At 51.7% G+C, this 15,995-nt stretch overlaps 1 protein-coding gene across 1 annotated transcript; it reads left to right on the forward strand.

Annotated features, from left to right (window-relative positions):
• The first annotated feature begins 4,861 nt into the window (after window positions 1-4,861).
• Window positions 4,862-15,855, forward strand: Epx (eosinophil peroxidase). Its single transcript, XM_052195365.1, has 13 exons — window positions 4,862-5,039; window positions 5,166-5,259; window positions 5,421-5,596; window positions 5,801-5,918; window positions 6,001-6,130; window positions 7,768-7,974; window positions 9,358-9,676; window positions 10,982-11,142; window positions 11,448-11,703; window positions 12,185-12,355; window positions 14,249-14,486; window positions 14,973-15,185; window positions 15,444-15,855. Exons 1-12 carry the CDS (start codon window positions 4,961-4,963, stop codon window positions 15,172-15,174), a joined length of 2,151 nt encoding a protein of 716 aa, XP_052051325.1. The 5' UTR covers window positions 4,862-4,960; the 3' UTR covers window positions 15,175-15,185; window positions 15,444-15,855.
• The last annotated feature ends 140 nt before the right edge of the window (window positions 15,856-15,995 follow it).

Consider the following 15,995-nt stretch of genomic DNA (forward strand, 5'->3'; position numbering starts at 1 on the left):
TCCTGAGTGGCTCAGCCTTACTGTTTTTTTTTTTTTTTCAGCCCCTTCCCTTTCGGAGGAAGTGCTTGCCTGTGAGATTCCCAAGCCTGTGGCCCAGGCATGCCTGGGAAGGAAACTTATGTACCCCAGAAGCAGGTTCTGGGCTCCACTTGCTGTGGGAAGAGGTCACACCAGCCTCATAGACAGGCAGCCCTGTGGGGTATCCCTATGGCTGCCCACAGCATGCACCCTGCTCTTAGTGGTCAGCACACCCTCTTTTTCCTCTGCTGGCACAGGCTCTGCCCTCTACCCTGGATCTATAGTCTAACTGCCCCCTGGAGAAGGAAGATGATTGGAAAAATCCCAACTAGATCAGGGAAGGGATATATTTTCCTTGCTAGAGTAGATTTAGGGGGTTAAGCAAGAAAGCGTCTTGCTCCCTTCTGGGGACCTGGCCCAGGCCTCTGCCGGGTGCTGAATACACACCACAGAGATCAAGTATGGAGACTCTTCTCCCACTCATCCAGAAGATGGACCGATGAACGTGGTGACGTCATTCCTTTGGTAAAGTTCAATATGTGCTGAGAAACATCATTGTAGGGTGCCCAATAGATCCAAGAGGGTCATCCGAGCAGGAAATAGCCAATGGAAGGCCCCCTGGACGAGGTTAGGGTAAAATGAGTGGAGTTATTCTGGCAACAGGGTGTGCGTGTGGACCTAGAAGTGGGGGGGAAAGGTGCGTCCATTGAGGCTGGGGTGTGGTGGGTGGTGGGGAGGACTGATAGTGGAGGCTAGAGGAGGTGTGGAAGCATCAGGGCTCCTGCTGCTCTTCAGAGTGACCAGATCACTGTGCACCCCTAGGACAACTTGTAAAGAGCCCCTTCCCCTCCCGGGTGCTCAGAGCCCAGTGAGCCCCTCTTCTCTTTCTCCATTGACTCAAAATACATGGAGGGGTGGGTTGTGGAGGGATATAGGTTGCAGAGGGAATAGAAAGCCTCCTGTCTTGCCACTAATGACGGAGCAGAGCTGTTCACCCTTAGCACAGAAGCTAAGGGATTCCATGACCTTCCAGGGAGCCATTACACAGGGTCAGGTGACTCCTGAGGACCACTCTGCCGTTGTTACGCTGAACAATCAATAAAATTCTCCTCCCCAAGTGCGGTTTGTGCCCCCTCTGTACGCTAAGTAATCGCTACGAATACTGTTTAACTTTAATAAACCCCGTGAGTTCATGTTAGTGGTTTTTTATTGCGCATAAGAACTGTGGTTAATTTAGGAAATTCCCAGTTATACAATGGCTGCCTCCTCCGTGCGCATTTCCTTCAAGAGCAAGGACTAAGCTGTGCGCGTTTGCATCTCCACGTTTCGTTTGTCTGAGGTCGTCACTCAGCTGAAGAGCGCTTGCTTAGCGCGCACAAGGTTCTGCCAAGCCCTGGCACCACACGAACTGCGGGTCGGGTCGGGGTGGTATATGCCTGTCACCCCAGCACTGGGTAGGAGTGGTTAGGAGGAGCCAAAGTTCAAGGTTCATAGCAAGTTTGAAGCTAGCCTGAGCTACATGAAACCCCGTCCCAAACAAAAACAAAAAATAGTTGATATAAATCATTCACGGTACTTATAAAGTTGGAAGAAATAGAATTTGATTTCCTTTTAATTCTGTTGCTCTATATGAAGGCTGGCATTTTAATTAATATAACATTCAAGTTTAAAACGGTGTGTGAAAACGGTATCTTTTAAAAAGATTTATTTTTATTAATTTTTAATTTCTTGTATATATACACACATCTGAGTGCAGGCGCCCTGGGAATCTAGAGAAGGCCAATGGATCCCCTGGGGCTGGAGTTACAAGCCTGGGAGCTGTTGAATGTAGGTGCTGGGAACAGAATCTGCGTCCTCTGGAAGAGCAGAGCGTGCTCTAAACCACTGAGCTATCGCTCTAGCCCTGGACACAGTATCTTCACGCACCATTTACTTCACAGATGAAATTTTACCTGTTTATTTATGCCTTCAAGACTGAGCTGCTGCTTCTCTTTAACCGCCTGTTTGTCTGTTTTGGGGATGCCCCTGCTGTGTAGCGCAGGGTCAACCCTTACTGCATCAGTCTCCCGAGTGCTAGGATGGCAGCGTTTTAGACTGTGCATTTTAGACTGACCTCAAACTTCCTGTGTAGCTGAGACAGACCTTGAACTCCAGTCTTTCAGCTAATATACATATATATATATTGCATATATATAATACATATATATTTATATACACACATACATACACATATACATACATATATATACACACACACATACATACATATATATTTCACTGCATGATTATATACATTAAGATCAATAAAAGAAAACCTCCACACATTTCTGGCCATTATTATTTGTTTCATTTAATGAGTGTCATTCAAAATTATTTTAACGGGTAGAGGAGGACACTGAAGGACGACCTAGTATCTGACCCATTTACTTGCTACTGGACCAAACTTAGCTACAAGGAAAATGTCCCCCATGAGGTGCTGGGAGCTAGGGCCACGGGGGAGGCATGGGGACCCACGGTCTTCACCTACACTCCTCCTCTGGTCCCTTCCAGTCCCTTCGACTACAGAAGAAAATCAATGTCAGAACTGACTACCATGAGCATGTGTGGACCCTGCCTGTCTGTCAGACCTGTCCCTTAGTGGAAGGCCACCTTGGTGAGGCCGGATGGCCCCTCACCTCGTCCAGGGCTCCATTGCTTCATTTTGTCCCAGTGCCCCCAGCCCCAGAACCAGGAGCCAACACCTTCATTTTGGAGGCCTCCCTTTTAGAGATCTAGCCCTGAAGGATCCAAAGCTTTTGCATTCTTGGCCCCTGCTTCCAAGCTGAAGCCAATGGCTGCCTGAGGGGACAGCCCAGTGTAAAGGTAACGAAGAAACAACAATAAGATAGATAGAAGGAAGAGGCTTCTTCAGTGCACTGCTGTGCGAGGCACTGTGGTAGCATGTTGCGTGCTCTACAGGTTGGCTAGGGGAAACCTGCACTGTGGGGAGAAGGCCTTTGGGCCCAGTGGCTTGCGTAACGGGATGATGGGATTGTATCAGGAGTTCTTTGAGCTGCTCTCAGTGGGTTCCTCAGAGAGCAATGTGACAGGCCTTACTTCTTCAGTCTCCTGCTGTGAGCTTTAACCACTAAAGTCCAGACCCAAGGGCCAGCTTTAGAACCTGCTTTCCGTAGTCAGACTGTGTAGGATCCCTCAGGGTCTCAGGCTAATCAGACTGAGCAGTCAATAAGCCTAAATTGTTAAGATAGCCGAATATGAGCAATATTGCAGATAGGACTGGATCTAGAGCCCAGGGCTCTGTCCCTAGCTCATCCTCCAAGCCCACTGTAGCCCATCACTACAACCACTCTCACTAACGGCCTGCTGCTAAAGAACTAATGACCCCTGTGGGGGAGAGCAGACCCTTGTGGGGGAGAGCAGACCCTTGTGGGGGAGAGCAGACCCTTGTGGGGGAGAGCAGACCCTTGTGGGGGAGAGCAGACCTCTATAGGGTATGGGGTCCCTGGAAGGAGGGCATCCTAGCTCTAGCCTGGGGCATCTGGAAGGAGGGAAGGAAGCTCAGCTGTGCATGGTGTGGTTTAAAGTCTCTTGGGATCATAAACTTCTGGCTCATAAGCTTGGAAACAGGTCTAGCAGGGTGTCAACAGGAGATCTTGTAGACTTTCATCCTTCCTTGTAACTTTTAATCCCTTGGCACACAGGATCGGGCCTCTGTTAAAGATGGGAGATAAGATAAGGGAGGCCTTGCCAACAGGAGCTTGTGAAAGGAGTTGCTGAAGCAAAGTGGCTGTTTCAGGAGCAACTGTTGTGGCCGATGACAAAGGAGGGAGCACTGATGTGGGAGGAGGGGCAGGGCAAGGCACTGTGCGGGTTGAAGTGGGGCAGGGGTCAAAGAGCCCGGGAAGAGTCTCCTGAGATCTAGGAGGTGCAGAGTCTGCACCGAGGAAGGACATGCTCACCTGAAGGGACTGGGATAGGCTGGTTCCGGGCACAGGGCCTGTCAGGAGGAAAGGCTTGGAGGTGTGAAGGGGCTGGGCCGACTGAATTGAATTCTGCCCAAGATCTCACTGTCTGTGAAAGAGCCAGACTGAGACTCCGGTCAGTCTGGCCCAGAGCAGCGCTTTTAGTCAAGCGAGTGGGAGCCCACCGTAAACCCACCACTGCTGGGCACTGACAAAGAGTCCAGGGCACGCCCAGAGCCACAGTGGGCCTTGAGCTCTGGGAAGATGCTTCCAGCGGTTCACTAGTTGTGAGTTCTACCTGTGACACTTTACCATGACCCCAGGTGTCCCCTGACCCTAAGGAGACCCTAAGGAGATAAGGAGAGAACTGAATTATTGACGATTCATTCCTCTATAGACATTTAATGAATGCCTACTGAATGGATCCTTGTTCTGAGTATTAGGAATATGAGGGGAAAGGAGCCTTTCCAAACATCCACACAAACTCGTGATTTAGAGATGTGAAAGTGAGGTCTGGAAGTGAGTGACAATTAGTGATGGGGACAAGCTCTCTGTTCCTGTCAGTACCAAGGTCATTCATCACTCACTGGGTGACACCTACATCTTCCACACTGCTTTGGACTGTGGGGGGAAATGCATCCATGGACCCAAGACTGGAGGTGGGTGTGGAATGAGGTGATGGTGGTGAGGGGAGACCCCGTTCTGGTGAGTTGGTAAAGTAGGAATGGGGGTGTTTCAATCACATGGCTGCCCCTGAAAACCAGAGGGAGGTTGCAGAGCTCCGCCTCAGGGGCTGGGCTTCTGGCGGCAAAGTCCCGCCCCCTCTACCCCAGGATAGGATATAAAGTCTCCCAGTTCCTTCCAGGAGTAGGCAGAAAGAAACCATCTCAGGGCCTCTAGGGGAGAGAGGAATTGAACGCTCACTTCCGTGGCGTCCGTGGGTATTGCTTGCCCGCTCAGCTGTCGCGGGTTCTGCTTGCATGATGCTGCCGCTGCTGGCCCTAGTAGGGGCCTTAGCCACATTCGCCCTCACCCAACACATTGAGGGCACTGCCCCAGGTAGGAAGGAGACTCTTAGGTACCAAAGGCAGAAGAGTGGTCTAACGCAAGGATGTGGAGGGAAAACGCTTGGACACAGGGAATCTGTGGCTCCCTTGAATACTGAGTCTCCATCCTTTTGAACAGCTTCCCAGAGTCCAGTGGAGAATTCGGTCCTCCGGGACTGCATGGCAGAGGCTAAGCTGCTGGTAGACACGGCCTACAATCGCACACAGAAGAGGTGGGCCTGGGACTCGGGAGGCCAGCAGGGGAGAATGGGCTCTTGGCAAAATCATCTTATCCAGCCTGAACCGCTGAGCACCATGGGTCTTCCTGCTAGGCTGAGGATCACGGTAGCTTGCACCCTCTCCAGCCCCTTCTTTCTCCTCCCTTTTGGGACAGCATCACACAGCGTCTTCGCAGTGGCTTGGCCAGCCCCATGGACCTCCTGGCCTACTTCAAACAGCCAGTAGCAGCCACCAGAAGAGTTGTTCAGGCTGCTGATTATATGCATGTGGCCTTGGGGCTCCTAGAAGAGAAGCTTCAGCCACAGGGATCCAGACCCTTCAATGTCACTGGTACTCCGTTCCCCTCCCCCCCCCCCCCCCCCCCCCCCCCGCTGAGCTCCTAAGGCCTGCCCTAGCCTGGGATTGGAGGAAAGTCAGATGTGGGAGGTGGGGTAGGAAGCCTAGGGGATGTTAGAGATGATAAAGGGGTGGAACTGAACAGCCCAGGTAAAAGACAGGACTCTGGACTCAGAACCCTGCCTCCCTCCTCCCTAGATGTGCTCACAGAACCGCAGCTGCGCCTGCTGTCCCAGGCCAGTGGCTGTGCGCTCCAAGACCAGGCTGAGAGGTGCAGCAACAAGTACCGAACTATAACAGGGAGATGCAACAACAAGTGAGTGTGGGTGCCCTGCCTCTGCCCTGCACCCACCTTCAGGCCCTGAACCCTACTAACACCCACCTCTTCATTACCCCAGGAAGAGACCCTGGCTGGGAGCCTCCAACCAGGCCCTGGCCCGCTGGCTGCCAGCTGAGTATGAAGACCACAGGTCTCTCCCCTTCGGCTGGACCCCTGGCAAGAGGCGCCATGGCTTCCCCCTTCCTCTTGTGAGTCGGAGGGAAGGGTCTAGAAAATGCTCACTCTCTTTCAAATACAGAAAGTAAAAACAGCCCTGAGCTGCTACAGGAAAGGCTAGGCTCTGGGCTTTCCTCCCCCTGACTGGCTGAGCGACTGTGGGTAGAGAATAATATACTTCCCTTCTGAGCCCAGTTCCTTCACCTGTGAATAGAAAAATCTAGAGCTTGTGGGAATGAAAGTGAAGCCCTTGGCTGTATAGACCATGGTCCCTTAATGCTACCTACTATGGGATAGAGTTGCTTCATTGTTCTCGTGAGAGGACAGGTGTCAAAGCACCTCTCCCCATCTCTATATATTCCTCCTTCCTTTCCCTTCCCTTCTCTCTCTCCCCTCACCCCATGTATGTATGTATGTGCCTGTGCATGTGTCTGCGCACGTGCATCTGTGTCACATGTGTGTACAGGCATGCACAGGCGTGTGGGGTTCAGAGGAAGACCCTGGGTGTCTTCCTTTGCTGATTGCCACCATCATGGTTTTTGTGACAAGGTCTCTGACCCATCCTGAAGCTTGCTGCTTCAGGGAAGCTGGCTGGCCAGTGAGCGTCTGGGACCGGCCTGTCTCTGCCCTCAGTGCGTGGGCTTCAGGCATGCGTAGCAATGCTTGGTCTATGTAGGTCCTAGGGATTTGAATTCAGGTCACAGCAAGTATTCTTACCCACTAAGTCATCCTCCAGTCCCTCTGTTTTGTGTTTTGAGTCTATAATCTAGACTGGTCCAAATTTAGGATGCCACCCAGGCTGATCTCAAACTCATAGCTATCTTCCTGCCTCTGCTTCCTAGGGCTGGGATCTTAGCCATGAGACTCCATGTTCAGGTCAAAGTATCTTGCTAAATATAAAGAACCATGCACCTATGCGTCCATGATTTGTAATCTTATAATATCATCTTTCTTTTGATATGTTAATATAACAATTCCCTGCCTGCCTTAATATGAATGTTAAATTTTATCTGACTGATCTGTCCGTCTTTCTTTCTTTCTTTCTTTCTTTTTTTTTTTTTGGATTTGGTTTTTTCGAGATAGGGTTTCTCTGTATAGCCCTGGCTGTCCTGGAACTCACTCTGTAGACTGGAACTCACTCTGTAGACCAGGCTGGCTTCGAACTCAGAAATCCACCTACCTCTGCCCCCAAATGCTGGGATTACAGGTGTGTGCTACCACCGCCCAGCTCCTTCCATCTTTCAACCCAGATCTCTATTATCTGTCACCTTGAAATCAGTCCTGTTTCTGAAGACCACCAGTTCTATAATCTGTCTACATACTGATATGTTTATCTCGCTGGAACAGCTGGTAGGGGGAATGTGCTGATCTAGACCAGCCCCCTCACACTATGATCTTTCTGTGTAGTTCAGATTGGCATGTAACTCATGATTTAACAGACTGGCCCTGAATTTACAATCCTCCTGCCTCAACCTCCCAAATCCTGGGATTATAGGCTTGTGCCACCAGAAACTTCAGGCAGAGCCGGCAGACCATCCGGGCTGCATCTCTAAGAACAGAAAAAGAACCAGGAGGAGGGGGTGGGTGGGAGACAGACAGCTCTGGCAAGAACTGGCACTCCCTAAGTCCCGGTTGGTCTTGACCCATGCCCACTGTACTTCCCTACCAGGTCCGGGCTGTGTCCAATCAGATTGTGCGCTTCCCCAGCAAGAAGCTGACGTCAGACCGGGGCCGGGCCCTCATGTTCATGCAGTGGGGTCAATTCATCGACCACGACTTGGACTTCTCTCCAGAGTCCCCAGCCAGAGTGGCCTTCAACATGGGCGTGGACTGTGAGAAGACCTGTGCCCAGCTGCCTCCCTGCTTCCCCATCAAGGTCCCTCAGCCAACCTTCTAGGGGTAGCTTCCAGCCCAGAAAGATGGGTGCCAGAGAATTTGGGAGAAATAAGCTCCATATTTTCTCCCATACCTGGGAGAAATAAGAGACCACAGCTGCCTCTGTGGTGCATGGCGGAGGGGTGGGGGAGGGGTGGGCTCTATTGGAGTTTCATGGAGGAGATATATGAGACAGGCCTTGACCCATTGGACTGACTCCAGCAGAGGAGACCTCTGTGTTGCTACTTTGTTTCCAACCCAATTCCCCGGTAAAAGAAATCTCAATCGTTAACAATATAAGCTATAAGCCTAGATTGGGCAGATCTCCCACTACACTACTTTATTTCCATCTATTTTACCCCATATAATTTGCAGTTTCTCCAGGCCACGAGCTTCTCTCTCTCCAGCCTCTCAGATGATCCCTCCTAGCTCCTCTCTGTCCTATTGATCCTCCGTAGCTCCTCCCCCTTCCCTTTTCTCCTCCCCCAAACTCTCAGTTCCTCCCCCTCCTCCTGCCCAATGATTGGCTCAAGCCTTTATTTGAAAAGTTAAGGTGGGGAGAAGGTTCCCAAGGCAACTCCTCATCTGCAGCCCCTGCGAAGAGTGGAATTAGCATCAAAATACAAGCCCAGGGCTATCCACAACACCTCTGAGCCCTACTTTTAGAAACTATTAGAAACTCTTTCTTCCTGGGTTGGCGCGGTCCAAGAACCCTGAAATTCTTGCCAACTCCTGTTTTGGGGCTGTTAGCAGGGTCTTCTTCCAAGCAAGGATCACTGTAGGGTACTGGGTGAAAAAATACAGAATTCAGGAAGTTGATTCGCTTTTGGGAAGGGAGCAGCACAAGTATATCCACAGGCTCAAACACAGACATTCACACACACATACACACTCAAACGTATTCATACACACATTCACACACGCTCAAACACACATTCAGCTACAGGGTTGCTTGCTTGCAGTGGGAAGGGAGGCACTCAGAAGGGGCTGTATAATTACCAACCCCTCCGCAGAGGGTGCCTCCTCTGTGGAGCTTTCTACAGTGCAGTTTTTACAGCGCAGTCTTAGCATTTGGAGGCCCAGCAGGTGCAGCCTCCACTGAGCGTTGCTTAACTGCGTGTGTAACAGTTTGTCTCTCGGAGGCTCAGTCTCTCCTCCAGTCAGATGAAACTCTTCATCATTTTAAACGTTTCATCGAGGGTAGGGTTTCATCTCAGAAGTAGAGCACGTGCCTAGCAGGCACCAAGTTCGGGTCTGGGTGAGTCTTGGAGGGCTTCCTGGAGCAGGGAAGTTTCGAGCAATGTCAGAGTTGAATTGGGGATACCCCAGATTAGTGAACCGGCTACCGAGGGGCCCCCGAGTCACTGAGAGCGCTTCACCCTAGATACCACCCAATGATCCCCGCATCAAGAACCAGCGTGACTGCATCCCTTTCTTCCGCTCTGCCCCGGCGTGCCCCAAAAACAAGAACAAAGTCCGCAACCAGATCAATGCGCTTACATCCTTCGTGGACGCCAGCATGGTGTACGGCAGCGAGGTGTCCCTCGCCCTGCGGCTCCGAAATCGCACCAACTTCCTGGGGCTGCTGGCCACTAACCAGCAATTCCAGGACAATGGCCGAGCCCTACTGCCTTTCGACAACCTGCATGAGGACCCCTGTCTCCTGACGAACCGCTCTGTGCGCATCCCCTGCTTCCTGGCAGGTCAGTCTGCAGGATGGAGGGGCGTGATGGGGTGTGGTGAGGAGACATTAGTGACAGCCTCAGGACACCTACAGGACAGAGACCCTCAGCATGGGCCTTAGGTACAGATCTGTGTAGTCATTGGGAAACCTAGACATGGGAAGTGCCTATGCCTTGGCTGTGACCAGGTGTCCCTGCTTCACTGTCTCCAGTGACAAGGCTCTCATTACCTGAATGTCACTCCAGCCAGCTATAGGAGTGGTTCCCATAAGTATCTGCTCATTGCTCCTAGTCACGGTCCTGAGACCCAAAAGAGGACACTGACTCGTCTGAATGTCAATTTTTTTCTCCTTTAGGCTGGTGGTGTGTGTGTGTGTTTGTGTTTTGTGCCTCCCTTCTTGTTACACAGTTCTGCATTTATGCCGTCCCTCCCTCCCGATATTTAGTGTGTGTGTTATTCATAGCCCTTGCCCCAGCTTTCCTGTGTGGTAAGGATCAGGGCAGGAATCACTTCTGGGCCATCCCTGAACTTCACAGCAGCCCTGGAAGGAGAGAAGTATCGCCCTCTATTTACAGATCCAAGGCTGAGGCTGAGGAAAGACGGCTGCGCTCCAGAGAGCAGCGCTCTGTGGGCCGAGCCAATACTGGGACAAAGCCACTGTGGTGCCTGAGTCTCTGCTCCGTCCATTCCGCCTCACTGCTTAACTAAACCTCACGATAGAAGGAGTGCACAACTATATATTCTGGGGGAGCAGCATGTCCCTTCCCCAGAGGTCTCCAGAAGCTTCGCCTAAACAAGACTGGGGCTGGGTGTCAAGCCATTGGGTGACTGAACGTGCTGTCCTTGCATGCCTGTGGGAGAGGTCTGGGTACAGAAACGTGCTCTGCCCAAGGTGCCCACTCCCTCTTGACGCCTTGGAAGAGCAGCAGGATATCAAATTTAAATATGGGAACCAGGAGAGCCCTTGGTGGAGAAACAGATGCAGACAGGGGCTTGTAGCCTTGAGGTCATGGCTCCCAGGGCCATCTCCCTACAGGGTGTGATCTGGGCTACAGATCTGGTCTTGTAGAAGAGGATCACCCGGCAAGAAGAGCAGCATCTGCCCTGTGTGCCTCACCTAGTTCTAACCTGGTCTAGCCCCGTAGGGACCCAGAAGCCCCCTGTGCTCTCTGTCCTGGGGAGGAAGGACTGTCACTGTTGGTAGCCGCAGGAGACAGCTCAGAAGGAAGCATAGCCTCAGGAAGCTGGCCTCGCCTGGCCTCTGGGTCCCAGACCTCAGTCTTCCCTTACCAAAAGAGTCTCTTATAATCTTGAACTTTTTCAAGGTGACACCCGGTCAAGTGAAACCCCTAAACTGGCGGCCTTGCACACGCTGTTTGTGAGAGAACACAATCGCCTAGCCACCGAGCTGAGGCGCCTAAATCCCCACTGGAGTGGAGACAAGCTGTACAACGAAGCCCGGAAGATCGTGGGTGCCATGGTCCAGGTAGGGGGCCCAGACTCTGAGGGAGCGGTTCCCAACCTTCAAGAACATGGCTTTGAGGATGTACCCTAAGGCTGCTGAGTCTGGATGCTTGGGGTGCATCTCTACCCCTGGTTCCAATATTGACTGGGACCCCATCCATGACATTTCTTTGGAGTTCAGTATCTCATGCTCCAGTGGGAGATTAATGCTGCCACACTTGACACAATGACAATCATCACTAGTGTGCCTGAGGAGCCTTTTGAACAGCAGAGGAAAGGGAGGGCCACAGGCCACTCAGGAAGCTACCGCCGTTCCATCTCTTCCAGATCATCACCTACCGAGACTTCCTACCTCTGGTTCTGGGCAAGGCCCGCATCAGAAGAACCTTGGGTCCGTACCGAGGGTACTGCTCCAATGTGGACCCTCGTGTAGCCAATGTTTTCACCCTGGCCTTCCGCTTTGGCCACACCATGCTCCAGCCCTTCATGTTCCGCTTGGACAGGCAGTACCGGGCCTCAGCACCCAACTCCCACGTTCCACTTAGCTCTGTGTTCTTCGCCAGCTGGCGGATTGTACATGAAGGTGACCGGGTTTCCCAAAGGCGAGGAGGAGGGGTGGGGAGGATCCAAGCACCCCTTCCCCAGATGGGCTGTTGTCTCCTGGTCCAGACTCTGCAAATGCCTCCTTGGGATAGTGGAAAGGCCACAGCTATGAACGAGTCTCTTATGCCCTAAAAGAGGAGTCCCCCTCTTTCTTGCCTCACGCACTGGGAATTAAACCCAGGCCTCGTGCGTGCTAGGCAAGTGATCTACCGTTAAACTATTTCCCCTCCCCTTTTACTTTTTAAATTTTATATAAGGGCTCTACTAAAAGTAGGCCAGGCTGGCCTTGAACTTGTGATTGTCCTATCTCAACCTCCTGAGGGGGCAGGGCAGACTTATGTCAGAGCGGACCTGCAAGGAGCCCCACTTGCTGGCTTGGTATCATGGTATTTTGGTATCTTGGTATCTTGGTATCAGGAGCTTCTAAAAGGCTGGTCAACGCTTTTGTTTGGTGACCCCAGGTGGCATCGACCCTATCCTCCGAGGTCTCATGGCCACCCCAGCCAAGCTGAACCGGCAAGATTCCATGCTGGTGGATGAGCTCCGGGACAAACTGTTTCGGCAAGTGAGAAGGATCGGGCTGGATTTGGCAGCTCTGAACATGCAGCGCAGCAGGGACCACGGGCTTCCAGGTGATGGGGCACCTCGCACAGGGCCTTATGGGGGGGTCAGAGCAGGCCTGGAATCCCCCTTCTGACAGGAACAAGGTAATAGTGCAGGGCAGGCAGGACCCATGCTGATGTCGCAAAGCACCCTCCACCCCCGCATGGTCCCACACACGCTGACTCCTCTGGTTACCACTATAAGAACCCCAGCTTTGCCTTCACCCCAGGACTAGGACAGGGGACAGATGAGGAGGTAAAGGGAAGAGATCAGAACTTTCTGAGCAGAGAAAAGCAATAGACCTACGGACATGAATGACCTGCCCCGTTCCCCACCTCACTGGCCACTTCAGAGAAGAAGGCTGTAAAGGCTCTGGAACCAAGGAGATGGCAGGGCCCTCTGACCTGAGGGTGGAGGGCAGGAGCAAGAGAGTGGGGAACAAGAAGATGAGAGTTAAGGCCCCGTGGGGCTGTTTGGTGAGGACACCCTCGCAGTGTGAAGAGAACAGGCGCTCCTGCTGCTTTTCCTTGTTCTGATGAACTTCAGCAGCATTGGTTCCCGCCACCATCATATACAGGGGGAGTAGGTCAGAGAGGGCTATAGTTCCCGCCACCATATAGCTGGAAAGCAAGTCAGAGACAGCTAGTAATCTACTCAAAGGCATGAAAATATGAAGTAAAGAAAATGACTTCAAAATGTCCTCATTCTTCCTGGTGTTTGGCCCCATTCAACACCACAAAGAGGTTTCAGGCCTGGTTTGCCCTTCTTCCTTCCAACGCCAACCTTTCTCTCTAGATAGAGCCTGAATCCCCATGTGTCCTGGCTGATCCTCACTCGTGTGTGAAGGAGTCAGGGACTTCCAACTGCCTGCTCTGCTCACCACAGCAATGGACAGGCACACAGCAGGCACCGAGACGTCAGGGTTTCTTTCCTTTTTTCCCTCCTCTCCCCCCTCTGTGTACATGTCTGTGGGTCCCAGGTCTCAGGTGTTATTCCTCAGCTGCCCTCTACCAGTATGTATGTATGTATGTATGTATGTATGTATGTATGTATGTATGTATGTATTTTATTTGTTAGTTTCCTTTTTGTCAAGATACAGTCTATGTATAGCTCTGGCTCTCCAGACCAGGCTAGTCTCAAACTCAGATATCTGCCTCCCTGTGTCCCCTCCCTGCCCCCGCTAGTATTGGGATTAAAGATGTGTGTCACCATTGGTCAGCCCTTGTATTTTTGAGGCAGGGGCTCTGACTGCCCTGGGACTTACCGTGCAGGCTGAGCTGAGTGGTCAGTGAACCCCAAGTCTCCATATCTGTTTCTCCAGCACTAGGATTATGTGTGCATGACCTTGCCCATATATATATATATATATATGCATATTAACCTTCTGGAGATCCAATTCAGGAGGTCCTTGTGCTTGTGTGATAAGCAGAGTTGTTTCCCTGGCAGTCTTAAACTTGCTGTTCCTGACAGCTAAGGAGCTGTTGGCGCCCCCTGCTGGAAGTCTGGAATTGCTGGCCACTCAAATTGCCACTGTTTTGTGTTGTGTTGTGTTGTTTTGTTGTTTTTTGTTTTGTTTTTTTGGATTTGGTTTTTTGGAGACAGGGTTTCTCTGTATAGCCCTGGCTGTCCTGGAACTCACTCTGTAGACCAGGCTAACCTCCAACTCAGAAATCCGCCTGCCTCTGCCTCCCACAGTGCTGGGATTACAGGCGTGTAATCACCACCGCCCGGTTGTAACTTTTTATTCCCCAAAACAAGACTGTCCACCTACAGTCTAGAGAGGGCAGTAATCTAGTGTTTAGACCTCAAGGCTCTTCTGGTTCCATCCAGTACTGACCACAGAATATACTCTGGTGGCTCTGTGGGGAGCGGCAGAGCTGATGGGAGACTGACAGCGTTGCTCTGACTGTGCTCCCCTGCAGGATACAATGCCTGGAGGCGCTTCTGTGGGCTTTCCCAGCCCCGAAACTTGGCCCAGCTTAGTCGGGTGCTAAAAAATCAGGGTTTGGCAAGGAAGTTTCTGAACCTGTACAAGACGCCTGACAACATTGACATCTGGGTTGGAGCCATTGCAGAGCCTCTTCTGCCGGGGGCCCGAGTAGGGCCTCTTCTGGCTTGTCTTTTTGAGAACCAGTTCAGAAGAGCCAGAGATGGAGACAGGTAAGTGACCCGAGCCTAAATTAACCCAGCACCAGCAGGAAACAGCATTGGGAGGCTGGAAAATGGAGAGCACCTTTAAAGCTTCATTTCTCCCAAGGTCACAGGACCTGAGGCCAGGAGGCTTCCCCATGCAAAGTGGGTCTGAGGGGAAGAAATGCTGCCCCAGGCAAGATTGCAGCCTCTGCAGGCCAGAGCATCGACTAGCCAACCTCGATGTTGTATGCTAGTGGACCCCAGAAGATGTGGGCCAAAAGAGCTAAACCTGATTTCCCTCTAGTGAGCTTGTGGCTTAAGAGCGGACTCCTTATTTGGATATGGCCGTCTGCTTGAGTTCACGTGCATCCCTGGCCACCTAGACTGTTGTGTATTTCTGGGCAGTTCACTTATGGAAAGTGGGTGAAATAGAGTGCCAGAGTGTCAGCCACAAGCACGGTGCTCACTGCTCAGTAAATCTCCAACCTTCCCACGCGTCTCTTTGACTGACAGATTCTGGTGGCAGAAATGGGGAGTTTTCACCAAAAGACAACGCAAAGCCCTGAGGCGAATTTCTTTATCTCGGATTATATGCGACAATACTGGCATCACCACAGTTTCGAGGGACATCTTCAAGGCTAACATCTACCCACGGGGTTTTGTGAGCTGTAGCCGTATTCCCAAGTTGAACCTGTCAGCCTGGCGAGGCAAATGAGGCTTCTGCAGGTAAGGGGAGATCTGGGCGGGGCCAGGCCCTAGCATCTCTCTCTGGAATCAGACATCCCAAGCACTAAGGGACACGGCACTCTTCCACAGCGGCTTCCAAGAATGCTAGCTTCCCGGCTGATAATCAGTTCTGGGGTCTAGGACTTGGTGGGATGAGGAGAGGGACAATCAGAAGTATTTAACTGACCTCAATTTTGTCACCGACATCCTAAAATAGCTCTTTGACAAACCAAGCTTTTCTTTCTGCTATTCCCACAGGATTCTATGCCAAGACCCCAAGTCTTGGAGATGAGGGTAACGGGGAGATTGAGAGGATTCTCTCGACCCCACAAACCGTTTCCTGCTGGAGCTTTTGCTGGTTACACTGAGAGATGGCTTTGTTGGTTGAGAGTGTCAAGGGTGCTATGGCGACAGGACCACTCACCTTGGGAACCTCTTAGACATCACGTTATGAGTCAGCACCAGGTATAAGAGCCTACGAGCCAAGCCATGAGGCTTTGAGGTCCCAGCAAGACACTGCAGGAGGGCTTCCAGCACGTTCTTCTGCCCCTGCCCTCCAGCATGACCGGAAGACCACACAGTCCTGCCTCTTAGCCATCCCACCATCTTCCTCGGAGCCTGAAGGAACAACTGCACTCTCTACTTCCACCAATAAAACAATGCAAGGGCAGGGCCTGCTGTCTCTGTTGGGCGGGGAGGGGGTGGCCTCGGTTCTAAGCTTTGCCCACACAGTAAAGACGAGGGAGCCTGAGACATGCCACACAGTCTCCTGGAGTTTTAAGAAACACTGTGAGGAGAGAAAGGCAGAGT

This window comes from Apodemus sylvaticus, chromosome 10, assembly GCF_947179515.1.
Source record: "Apodemus sylvaticus chromosome 10, mApoSyl1.1, whole genome shotgun sequence".
NCBI classification, from domain to species: domain Eukaryota; kingdom Metazoa; phylum Chordata; class Mammalia; order Rodentia; family Muridae; genus Apodemus; species Apodemus sylvaticus.